The sequence below is a fragment of the Brachionichthys hirsutus genome, unplaced genomic scaffold, assembly GCF_040956055.1.
Source record: "Brachionichthys hirsutus isolate HB-005 unplaced genomic scaffold, CSIRO-AGI_Bhir_v1 contig_716, whole genome shotgun sequence".
NCBI classification, from domain to species: domain Eukaryota; kingdom Metazoa; phylum Chordata; class Actinopteri; order Lophiiformes; family Brachionichthyidae; genus Brachionichthys; species Brachionichthys hirsutus.
The window spans coordinates 16,475-29,475 of NW_027180545.1; the positions used below are offsets into that span (position 1 = coordinate 16,475).

The 13,001-nt window shown below is 43.4% G+C and overlaps 1 protein-coding gene across 1 annotated transcript in view; it reads right to left on the minus strand.

Annotated features, from left to right (window-relative positions):
* LOC137915890 (calcium/calmodulin-dependent protein kinase type II subunit beta-like) overlaps positions 1–13,001 on the minus strand; it is a 38,959-nt gene that overhangs the window by 12,004 nt on the left and 13,954 nt on the right. Inside the window, exons 7-14 of the mRNA XM_068759009.1 lie at positions 10,099–10,201; positions 9,138–9,221; positions 8,950–9,044; positions 7,908–8,030; positions 7,636–7,719; positions 7,099–7,141; positions 5,712–5,768; positions 1,933–1,967 (exon numbers count right to left, since the gene is read on the minus strand). Of these exons, the coding sequence (XP_068615110.1) occupies positions 1,933–1,967; positions 5,712–5,768; positions 7,099–7,141; positions 7,636–7,719; positions 7,908–8,030; positions 8,950–9,044; positions 9,138–9,221; positions 10,099–10,201 (624 nt within the window). The remainder of the gene's footprint in view (positions 1–1,932; positions 1,968–5,711; positions 5,769–7,098; positions 7,142–7,635; positions 7,720–7,907; positions 8,031–8,949; positions 9,045–9,137; positions 9,222–10,098; positions 10,202–13,001) is intronic.

Consider the following 13,001-nt stretch of genomic DNA (forward strand, 5'->3'; position numbering starts at 1 on the left):
CTTGGAAATTTGTTTCAGCGAAAGCAAGGTGTCGCAAGCATGAGGAGTAAGTTGTGACTTAAGTGGAAATGATCAGGAAGAGCACATAAGAGATGGAAAAACTGATTACACTGAAGCATCCTTCCACAACACGGTCCAAACCTAAACATCAGCAAAACCACTTCAAAAGAATAAAAACCCTAACCATCATATCAAACTGTATGAATGCTCCATGTCGTAGCTTTATCAAAGCAAAAAGACGACACACACACTTTGCTCTCAACACAGGAAAACTGCAGGAAGGCCTGAATGGCGTGGATTTAATAGGAGGTAGCCATTGTTGTGCAGTTAGTGCCAGAGACAGCAAGAGTTCCTGCTTGAGGTGAGAACGTTGTACAGCTGACAATCATCGGGCACCGTTATGTATGGACAAACTAGCGGGAGAAGAAGAAAAACGTGGAGGAGAGGCCAAGGAGAAGAGCTCACTGATGGCAAAAGAACAGAAAGGACACGTGGAGGTGAGAAAACATGGGGAGAATCAAGAGATGACTGGAAATGAGAGCAGGGACAAAAGCAAATGAAGAAGATGCCTTTAGAAACGGTTTGAACAAGTGTGTGGGGAGCCTGTTGCTAGGCAATGAGCGCACCACCGTGGAAGTAAGCATCTATTTCTGTCGTCTGTGTTTCCAGGGGTCCAGACTGGCAGCTATTCCTGGAACTGGAGTCACATTCACTGCTGAAACGACGAAGCAGGGAGACACGGGAGGGGGTACACACATATTACACACACACACACACACACACACGCACACACACGCACAAACCATGCATGTGAACGCCCACACTTATGCAGGCATTCTCCCACCCCCAACTGCACTTTCAAACCAACAAACAAATGTGATGGATTTACACACATAGCCACATTTATCTAAACACAAACACACACCTACAGGTAAACGTGTGTGTACAAAGCTCTGGCTAACAAAGCTGAGAAACAAACACATTAATTTGTGTGAACACAAGGTTACAAGCTTTGTCACACAAGCTCATGCATGGATGCAGACACTTGCACGGAAGTTCTGTGTGGGAAGCGTGTATATGTGTGTGTGTATATGTGTGTGTATATGTGTGTGTATATGTGCGAGCGTGGGATGGTGAGCGATCTTCATGAAAAGATGAACACAAATGTGGGGCTAAAGACCAGATGGAGTGAGCAGGAAAAGGAAACACTGAAAGGAGGGAAAAGAGACAGAAATGGATGGAAGAGAGGCAGAGGAGCTGAAAGATGGATGGTTACATTTAATAATGGCGGCTGAGAGGTGGCGATGAGCTGATCAATCAAGATAAAGAATGAGATCCTGGAGTTCCGTGGTAGGCAGCACACACACACACACACACACACAAGTACAGACATGTATGCAGACGTGATTCCATTTACCCAAAAGTTAACTCAACTTATATCACAAGAAGTAACGCATCATGACACAGAGACGTAGAGCACAAAATGCATGTGGAACAAACACATTCAACCACAAAGGAAAGAGTGGAGCAGAGAAACCAGAGAGAGAAGAGGCAGAGCAGAGAAACCAGCGAGAGAAGAGGCAGAGCAGAGAAACCAGAGAGAGAAGAGGCAGAGCAGAGAAACCAGAGAGAAGAGGCAGAGCAGAGAAACCAGAGAGAGAAGAGGCAGAGCAGAGAAACCAGAGAGAAGAGGCAGAGCAGAGAAACCAGAGAGAGAAGAGGCAGAGCAGAGAACCCAGCGAGAGAAGAGGCAGAGCAGAGAAACCAGAGAGAGAAGAGGCAGAGCAGAGAAACCAGAGAGAGAAGAGGCAGAGCAGAGAAACCAGAGAGAGAAGAGGCAGAGCAGAGAAACCATAGAGAGAAGAGGCGGAGCAGAGACGCGACAGGAGGAGTGTTGGTAAAGATGTGTGAGGAAGCTGTGCTGACCTTTACCTTGACGTCTGCCTTCTTGTTGAGCAAGCTCTTAGCTGCTGAAATGACCAACACAGGACAGAACAACGAGTCAGCAGCGGAAGAGCAAAAGAAAGACAGAAACAAAACCTTCTTTGTTGAGCTGTGCATCATTTTTGTAGAGACTGAAAGAGCGAGGGGCCCCTCGCTGATAAAGAGCTCCGGCTGTTCTCGCCAGGAATCCCCGTCACCTCAAGTCACCAAACACGAGGAACAGGTAACGAGCGATTCATTGTCACTTCATTCTGAATAAAGCACCATGCCCCCTACTTCCAATGAATTTACACTTTCATCTCTATTGTCCTTCTGGTTATGTTTGAACAATCCTGGAACTTCTAAAAGCCAGAGAGCAGTTTTTGCCAAACTCAATTTGCACTCACACAATCTGTAAAGTAGAAAAAGGTTTTAGTGACGGCCCGTCTGAGCTGAGGTTTGATGCTAAAATGCAAACATAGTTGGTTCAATACATCAAACACTTATACATATATGCATCACACTTATTGTCCCCGTCTGTCTTGAGACTCGCCGCATTATGGTAAGAACCTGCAGCTTTCTCTTTTAAACACGCTAAATAAAAACGTACATTCATTGTTGGTTCACATTGATTTTTGTTAAGGTCCTCTCATGGGGAAGCTAAAACAAAGATGGCTGCCCCTCACAGCAATCCCACACTCAACAATAAGCCCTGCATTGAAAAACTCTGGGGGGGGGTGTCTTATGAAGGATTAGTAAAGAGTCAAGTCTGCTGTCTAATGGAGAGCACTGGGAGGCAAGAGAGTTGGAACGGCACAGTAGACGTGGCCCTCTGATGCGCACAATACCCATAATCCCTTTCAACGGTGTGCAGACAATAGAAAATGGTCTGCAGGGCATTCACCATGACTCCACCGCGACGGCGCGGAGAGCAAGGCGGTCTGATGGCATAGGGAAGATCGTTCACTGCGAGCAGCCCCGAAAACAAGAGCCAGACTCTCTGGAATGTCGTGCGGTGGGAGACTGAGGCTGTGAGGATCACGTATGAACTCTACACTATGTAGTAAGTACTATACTGATGCAAGCCTGGTGGAAACACACACACACACAAATACAGGTAATTTTTACATTTCTCATTTTGAGTTATGATAATTATTACACATTCAGCTCTTAACCATGTCTGATAGTTGAAGCTAGACTTTTATCTTCGTCTCTGTGACTGTAAATCTCGACCAACGAAACCTGAATACCTTGGGATGGACGGATGAGCCTCCTGTACATTTCTGTTCCAATAATTATTCTGAATATTGTTGAATTTTCTTTGAGACCACCTCCCTCAATTCGACCACACAAACACATTCATTTGGGGCATGTTGGATCCACCTGCTAGTCTGAGCACCAGACTCTGGAGCCCAGTCACTCCTCTAGAATGTAATCCTCACTGAGACCTTTAGAAGGAGCTGATTGCTATTTCAAGTCCAGTCAGATGTTATCACATCAGCAGCCAGCCACATGTCTAAAAACACGACCCTGGTGTCGTGCGATTTTCTTCCCTTTTCTTTTTCTCTTACTCTCTTCTACTTTCTCTGAACACGAGACATAGCACTCAATGATTTTCTCACTTTCCCTTCCAACAAAGCCTCTGAGCTTTTCAGAAGCCCACATTTCATGAGGATACCCTTTGGGCAGTGATATCTTAGGATGAAAAAGGTCCAGTCGTTAGGAAACTAGTCCAAAGGCAAAAAACAAAACAAAACAAAACATTGCATCCGTTTGAACACATTCTCAAGGCTCTATTTGAAAAGCGATGCAGAGGAGACAGAATACACCAGCATGCCTTTTGTCCTGCCTCCGCTTTTCTACTTGTTCTCCTCTTTGAACTTATGGTAAAAGAGAGGTAGATATTTACAGCAGTCCAACAATGAACAACAGGAAGTGACATGACGGCAGAGCATAACCAGGAGGGACGTGAGAATGGCGTGAATGTGTGGTCTAATGTTGTGCTGTTCTTCTTCCTTCCAAAGGCTTGTTGTTACTGAGGAGAAGAAATGGGGTCAGAATAATGTCAGATCATTCACATTCTCTGGTGGCAGAAGAGGAGAGGATATGAAAAGAATGCAGAGAGAGAGAGATTGTAAGCAGAAGAGGAGGGATAACAAGTAATACAAGTATTTCATTGTGCTCTTTCCCCATAAGTGGTAAACTGGATCTTCTAAAAACCTGGACCGAACGTGGCTAAAAGTGGCTCAAATTCCATTAGAAGAGAAAATCTCTGTGGAAACCTGAAAAATCAAAGATAGTTTAAATTTAAACTGAAGGTGGCGAAGTTAGGAACACTCCTTACCTTGCCACAAATTACACATGAAGCAAGAGGAGAGAGGAGGAAGAGATTAAAAAAAAAAAAAAAACACATCTCTAAATTCAAATTCAAAAACTTGCATGATGCAACACTGCAAGAAGCAGGGACGGGCAGGGATGTGTTTAAATAGAATCGGGAGATGCATTAAGACATTGGAGAAACCCATTTAGATGTAGACGTCTCTAAAGAAGTCTTTGTAGACGTGGCGAGGACATCTCAAAGGGCAGTATCTCTTTTCCCGCTTCAGGGTGAGGAGTGACTGTACGTGTGTTTATGAATATGAACGCTGGAGTAGGGCATTCACTGAATCAGTGAGGCTGATAGGGGGAGACAGCCCACTATAAATATTCAATTGGAGCCGAGTGGAGGCTGAGGGACACGGAGAGGACTGCGGATTCCCAGTGGTCCGAAGAAACAAGGACACTGACGTGTGGTTCATTTCTGCATACTCATAAAATACGTGAATAAGATAAGATAAAATAGAACTTTATTAATCCCGAAGGAAATTCTGGGATTAATGGGTCCACATTTATTAAAATGAGCTCCAAATCGCCTTCTGTTGCACTTTAAAGAAGTACTACTTATTAAGAGCATCCATATACGCAGTTATTATTATTTGTTTTAAAGCTGCCACTGTACAGAGGTTGCTGCTCAAACAACACCTGTGGCACACGGAGCAGATCAGTAGATTTACATCTGAGAGTTGGAACATGCATACGGATGTAAGGAGATGCCTATAGCTAAGCTAATAACGTTAGCTGATAAGGCCAGGTTTCTTCACGGAGCTTGAATTCTTGCAGCGCATCAGATGGAGATGAGGCTGCATACCTTTTTTCCACATTAAGATATGTTACAATGCAAAGTATTGGACTATTAGAGTATTAGCTTAAGGTTTGGACTTCACAAGAATCAGCCCAGCCTTGCATCTTCCGCAATGTTCACCATGCACCAAAATCCCTCCCTTGTTGCAGCGCATGCACCACGTCAGGGCCCCCCATGCAGCATTCACTGACAGCTGCTGGGCAGTTCCATCCTTAAAGTGGCTGGGATAAACTTTCCAGTGTCATTATTAGACAGAGAAAAGAAGAGAGCGGGAAAGAGGAGTGCGGGGGAAAGTGAGATGAGTGACTGAGGCAAATATCCAGTGACTTGTGAGACAACAGACAGCAAATTGAGAGAATATAGTAAATGTAATGCGATCAAATTAACCTGATGAGAGACAGGAGATGTCAGGTGGAAAGGAAAAGAGAGAAGAACAAAGAGAAACAAAGGAAGAGGTTAGCTCATTTGTTTGGCGCTGACAGAGCAGTGATGGGCAGCAAAGACATCAGGAGACAGATGTTCTGCCAGCGGGGGCTGGGCTTCCCTCCAAGACCTTAATGAATTATGGGATGAGGCGGGGACCCCCTGGGCGGGGCCACTATGCTACCTTGTTCCACCAGCCCTGCAGTGACAGACGCTGGAGCCGTGGTCTGCCTGCTGCCCACTGTTAAGAGTCCAATGCCCAGTCACACACACGGAGAAAGAACAAGGGGTGAGACGGCTCGGGAAAATGAAGGAAGAAAGATCTGAGACTCTGATTGTTTTCTCATCTCAATGCGCTGCATCTCAGAAAGCTGCAGCTTCTTCAGGACAACGACGAGATAACGTTACAAAATTTGGTAAGGAAGAGGTTCTCATGCTCCTCGCTTCCAAATTAATATATTGTTAACAAGTAACACTTTGATTGTTTCCAGTTATGAACAATTCTAACATTCTACAACGTTGACTTTTCAACTTCATTGTTCTCATGATGATAATTCTACAAGGCATTCCAGCAGCATACAAAGAGACGGGACCTCCTCCGTGTCAGCACCGGGACGCGATACACCGATTTGTATAATGCACGACTCGTAAAACATCATGAGAATAAAGTCCTACTACACAAAACACGAGTGATTACTTATGCATCGATGTAATGTGGCATGTCTTTTACTGAAGGTCTGTCCCTAATCTGACTCGTTCATCAGATCATCTCACACATAATAGATTAGTTCCTCCAGGGAGAGACACAACCAGACGATATGCGAGACAGAGGGAGAGAGCTGGTTGGTTGTTCAGTCGATGCAGACCATTTCCTATTGCAGCGCACACGGCGCAAGAGCTACACACACACACACATACATTATCAGCTATGTAATTAAATTACACACTCAAACTGTACACAAACACCGACTCAGTTCTCTTAATTAAAAAAATAAATAATTTCAAGGACTATAAACAAAGTGCTGTGAATTCTTCCACAATCACAAACACCCCTAATCGATGTTCACTCAAGAATGAGCATCATCAATGCAAAGCTGCAGATCAAGGCCCTCCAAACAAATGCTAAACGGAGAATGGAAGTAAGAATGGAAGTCCCAATTACCGAGCACAACCCCGCTGAAAATACCCCACTGAATAAAACGGATCTCTATTCATCTCCAATCAAGAAATATTAGATTTTCAAGTTTGCAAATGATGTATATGTGCAATTGTCAAGGAATGTTTTGTTTTAATATAGAGTTCAAAAAAAAAAAAAGAAATATTAGATTTCAAATAATCCTTGGAAAAAGTGTACGGTAATTCATAATGGATGAAAGTGTTTTTAAGGAACAGATGCTCAAAGGAGCTGCTTGAATTCATGAGCGTTTCCGTCTCCCTCAGTGCGTAGGTATTTGTATAAAGCAATAAAACTGGCCTGCAAGCATTATAATCCGTGCATTTACCATGTCTGCATGCACATTTATTGTCTAATTATGACGCACTCACATGAATTATGTCCAAGCAAGACTTACCAGAAAAATTTCGAGAAACCAACATGGTAGTAAGAATGGCCCCCTGGGAGGAAAACAAATGATACGTTTAATTTTTAGTCACTTAAAATGTTAACATGAGGATTTCAGAGGCACACATTTAATTATTAACATTACTGACAGAAAATTAAAACGAAAGACATTGAAATTGAATCAATCAGCAGTGAACCTCAAAGAGCCATTACTGACAGCAATAACATCGCTGAAATACACATTAAAGACTCTCAGAGAGAGAGAGAGGGCGAGAGAGACCTTGGCGTTCAAAGATATCTGAAAGCAACAAAACTTTTGCAAAATATTTTTGTACAAATAACTGTGTACTAAAAAATTCACACAATCTGTGATCTCCTTCAGCTGTTTTTATCTGTTGTGTTAATTCAGTTGTCATTTTACGCTTCAATGCTGAAGTTACGTAGGAATGAGTGAAAACACACGATGCATGGCAAAACTTTGGTAATCCTAAAATGTTCATTAGAGCAGAAGAGAAGGAAGCAGGAAAGATTGAACATGTAAACAGACCTTGAGTTTCCTTCTGGCATTGAATTTCTTCAGGCATTCCACAGTCTCCTGCCTGTGCATCATGGATGCCACTGTGGACCGTTGCTGGGAGTATGAAAAACCCAGGAACACGCAGGAAGAGGAGTGGATGAAGGGAACAAATAGAAGAAAAGAGAAGATTAGAATGAATTTGTTATTAAAGTTTTTTTGCATTTGCTGTGATGAAACTACTTGTTTGTCCGAGTTCTTTGCACTGTAATGACTGCTGTCTGTGTGATGCTGGGGACACTTACGCAGACCCATGGGTGCTTGAGGGCCTCTTGAGCAGTGATCCTCTTGGCTGGGTTGATGGTCAGCATCTGGTTGATCAGGTTTTTGGCCTCTGGGGTGACGGTGTCCCACTCGGGGGAAGGGAACTAAAGGAAGTGATTTACCAATCAGTGAAAGTCTATAAGCAATTATTTTAGATAAATATAATATTTACTATCTCTCTTACACAAACATTGCATCACAGCTTGATTGTAAGTTGCTTGGAATAAAGCATCAGCTAAATTACTAAATATAAATGTCAATGTATTTGAATTCTAATTATGTTTTCAGTTTCATTCATATCTTTCTTTCCTGTTTTCTTTGATGGTCACCAGGATGCAGGTGTCACCTCTTTCACTTGCTGCATACATGTAATTTTAATCATAAATTGAACCCTCCTATTGACAACTTGTTCTCTGTGGGTTAGATGTTGTTTTTTTTTTATGGCAGTATTAGAAGCAGCACAAAAATAACACACTTTGATGCGTTTCTTGTATCAACTCCCTGATGATAAACGCCAGGGACTTAATGGAGTCCCTGGCGTTTATATAGAGACTGGTTTTAATGCTTATTGCTGGATGGCCCTGCAGTAGATAACTCATGCCGGTTTAGACTTCTTCATATCTTCCGTATAGAATTTAAAATGATGTGTGAAAAGTATTTATTCATTTATTTGTGCTTCTTTTCTCAGGCCAGATATGAACCCAGGAAGCTTGTGTGTCTTCAACATTCAACAATATCTGAAGGTCAGTCCAGCACAGTCTCCAGCAAATGTGTTCAGACAGAAATCCTAAACCGATGAGGTCCTTCTGCGTTTAGGTGCAACCGTCCAGTGAGAATCTCTGCCAGAGAGTCGGTCTCCCTTTCTATTTGGCATGGACTATAATGTGATCTAAGGTGAAGCTCCCGCACTCTCACCCATGAAATATAAATGAGGTGACTGTATTACGTAAGCGTTGCCAAAAAGGAGCGAGGGCAGCGAGAGGAGGGGAAGGGAGGAAGGTGAATGAAAGAGAAGAGGCTCACATCATAAGCTCCAGCCTTGATCTGCTGGTACAGCTTGTGCTGGTCCTCGTCCCAGAAAGGAGGGTAGCCCACCAGCAGGATGTAGAGGATCACCCCTGAGACACACACAAACACACGCAAACATTCACAACGTATAAGCATATACCTTTGTGTGTGTAAAATCATCAAGGAAATGCTAAACCGCTCACCACAGGCCCAGATGTCCACAGGTTTGCCATAGGCCTCTTTCCTCAGTACCTCTGGGGACAGGTATCCTGGTGTGCCAGCAAATCCTGCAGTCGAAACACACACACACGCACACTATTGATTGAGATGCTCAAGTCAATCGATGATGTATCTGTTCTCCTAGGATGAGCTTGTGTAGACGTCAAGATAATCCTTTGTGAGAAATAGTTGATTGATTCATGCAGAAGACTGAGATTTGAAGACAGATTATATCCTCCCTTTAGAAAAGCCACACTGACAGCGACAGGCACGGATGTCTCTTGTATATTCAGGTGAGATGTGAAAGTGTGGCTAAACCCCCCCCCCCCCCCCGGGGTGCTTTTAATCGTCTCTGCTTAGAAATCATCATGCATGAACATAAAGCGGGATTTTTGCAATCACAGGAATCTGTCAGTGCCATCAGGGTAAGGACATCAGCGTCCTGGTGTGTGTACAATAGTAGTTAAGAGACACAGGCCGTCCTCATTACAAGTTTAAAATATTTTTTACAATTTCTCTTCCATGACCACAAGAGGGGGCACCAAAGAGCAAAAATAAGAACAACAATTGCACATTTTAGGGGCACGTCTTTTGTAGCTCAGTAAAATATTTTGAAAGCTGAACTTTATTAGTTCACTGTTCTTCATCCTCAGGCCTTTATTCAATTGTCAAACACTTGCCTCAAGTAATTATTAAGCAAATTCTACTTTACTTTCTTCTTGTCCCCTGAGGGGTCACCACAGCAAATCAACGTTCTCCACTTCACCCTGTCCTTTGTATCGTCCTCCCCAACGCCAGCCACTCTCATATCCTCCCTCACTACGTCCAAGTATCTTCTTGTCCTCCCTAACTTCATTCTATTCTGGTCATAATAAGCCCCTTAACAACTTTACACAAATATATACCAACGCTAGAGGAATTCCTTCCTGCATCCGTTACACTTACCAAACCAGGCCTGCTGATCCCCCTGCACCTCGATGGCGAGGCCGAAGTCAGCCAGCTTCACTGCAGCGTTCTTACATTTGCTTGCTAGGAGAAGGTTCTCGGGCTAAAATGGGGAGGAGAGAAATAAGGTTACCGACACACACGATGACCTGGCGTGTATAAGCCGGAGGGATTTATGCATGCACTTTGTTACATACTGTAAAGCCACCCCATGCCAACCCCTGCATCTCCCCGTGTGCGCGCACACACACACACACACACACACGCACGCACGCACACACACACAAACACACCAGACATTTCAACAGAAGAAATATTTAAATGCATTGCTAGCAAAACCTTACTTGCTTAAAACCATACTGCACATACAGTAAGAGGTTGTACTTGGAATTAAGCGAGTGGATTATGCTGCTTGAGAAGGACAGTCCCTGTGTTTCATGATGTTTTCATTTTGTTGTTTGATCACCACTAAATACTTCTAATACTGATGATGCGTATATCATTTTGACACCTGATGACAAAGTAACACCTTCTGCAATCCCACCCCTTAAGCACACCAAAGAGATGAGATCGTTGCGATCGGGGCCCTGATGTGTCCGTGCAGCCGGGCTGTAGTCTAAAGGCTCCCTCTTCTGTGGCCCAGATACTACAGTCAGCCTCATTACTGTGTCAGAGGAGGGTTCTAATAATGGGCTGCTTTCCCCACTGCGCCTTCTCTCGTTGCCTTTCCACATCGCTCTCCATCTCACTTAATTATTGTTTCTGCAATGAAACGGGGCCCCTTGAATGACAACTAAAGCACTGTGATGGGAAACATTACACAACCTTAACACGCAGTGTCTTTTATTTTTCATTGATGCCAATGGCTTTTTTAACGCGGAAATCCACATTATATTAGTACTGTATTGCGAAACTGCATAAAAAAAAACAAGCTTCTGTACCCTATCCTTACCAGAACTCCTGGCCAGGAGCATTCACATATGAAATATGTTACTGATGTGGACCCTTAACAGTCGTTCCCTTAAACTGATGTGAGTTTTACAGAGCCTCTGTTCAAATAACAATGCATATTGTTAAAATCAAGACGCTTTCTCGTGTCTTGCAGGGATTAAAGTTAGCCTCTCTCATGTCAACGCTGGCCCTTCCGTCTCTTCCAGCTACCTTATGCACCGGAGCTCATGTCCTGAATTTCAACACTACATGCACAAATTTAAAAGACAGAGCATTAGCACATTAAATATAGGGCCCATTTCTACCACTACATCTGCTGCATTGCAGAAGCCTGTTTTTTGAACACTGTGTTCTCGCTCCTCAGGTAATTTGGTCAGAGACACAGAAATATGGTGTTTTGAATGTTCAGATACTTAAAAGCATTCTTCTGCAGCCTTTGAGCTCCTGCACGCGTAAGAGGCGGAAACGGGCAGCAGAGAGGGAGCCTGCGAGTGATCCCAAGGCATGCCATCACATTCTCCTAGCTTGACTACTTGGTAAGGCTTTTTTCCCTTTTGTAAATGAAGGAGTTAGAACTTGCCAACACTGCAGCGGTAAGATAATCCCTGAAAATGATGCGGGTGGAGATTCAGCCAAAACATGCGGTTCCATCGAGAAGGTGCATAAAGACAACAAGGCCACATCATATTGGAAGCACTTTTGGATACGTGTGCTGCTTCCTCACCCTCTGTAGCCTGCATGTACAAACACACAGCTGCATCTACTGGTTCAGCTAGAAAGGAGCAAGAGGTGGCGGAATAGAGAGGCAGGGATAGAGAGGCAGGGATAGAGGACGCTGTACTTGAGAGCATTTCACGAGTGGGTGTTTTCAAATGGATCAATTCTCCACATTCTCTCGTACCGTTTATTTCACTGTCTAGAGAATCTGGATCCATTACGGCTTATTGACTAGTTCCTTCAGAGAAGATGGCAGAGGTATACTTCAGTCATGAGGAAACTTAAAGTGACTGCAGCAGCACAGAAAGAGAAGCAGGCCCCAACGCTAGCGACCATAGACGGAAATATTTAAGGCCGCGCTTTACTCGTTTAGATCGCTCAAAACGCCATTATGTGCACGTGAGCCGCAGGTTGAGCAGGAGCAACGGCGACAGGTCAAAAGGTCAGTGTGATTTGTTCCAGAAGAAACTGTAGCTCAGAAGTCAACAACCGTTTTCAGCGTCGACTGATCTGCCTGCAAGCTGGTTCATTATAATCTAGTTTGTAAAATGTCAAATTGCTTTTTTCTTCTTCTTAGCAATAGTCCTAAAGCCAAATATATAATTCATGTTATAAAATGGGGCCACATTGTGCTGGCTTTCTGCATATACAGAATACTTGCCTCATACAAACTAAACTAAAACACTGGAACAAATGGAATCTAATGCCAGCATGTCGTTCTCAGATTGAATTAAACTATTATTGGTTATTATTATTTAGCAGCTCTATTAATGGCGTCTTCATTTCTTACTTAGTAATTTTCTTACATTACTTTTTCAAGGTGAAAATGCTCTGGGTGATTTTCTTTCATCTGTGTGGTCATCTCATTTGCCTTAACCTGGTTTGGTCCTCAGCATCACATTATGACCTACTGCATGAAATGCTCTCTCCAAAGCTTGGGTGTGAAACCAGATAGGCGTGCCGGCTAAATAAAGAAATACCCACAACCGTTCTGATGAACACAACATGCCTTTACTGGAATGCTGGCAGTGACATTTGCATTTGCTGCAAAAAAATGCACCACGCAGGACAAGATGAAACACATAAACATGCACATCCAAAAACACACGGCAGCACAAGTCAAGACAGAAAGCGGACCCTCAAATGATTCGATTGAGACACAAAACCTCAGATTTGATGTGCTGTTTTGTTGTTTTGTTTCAGAAAACAGTGGTGTGATTGTTTAATTTAGCTGA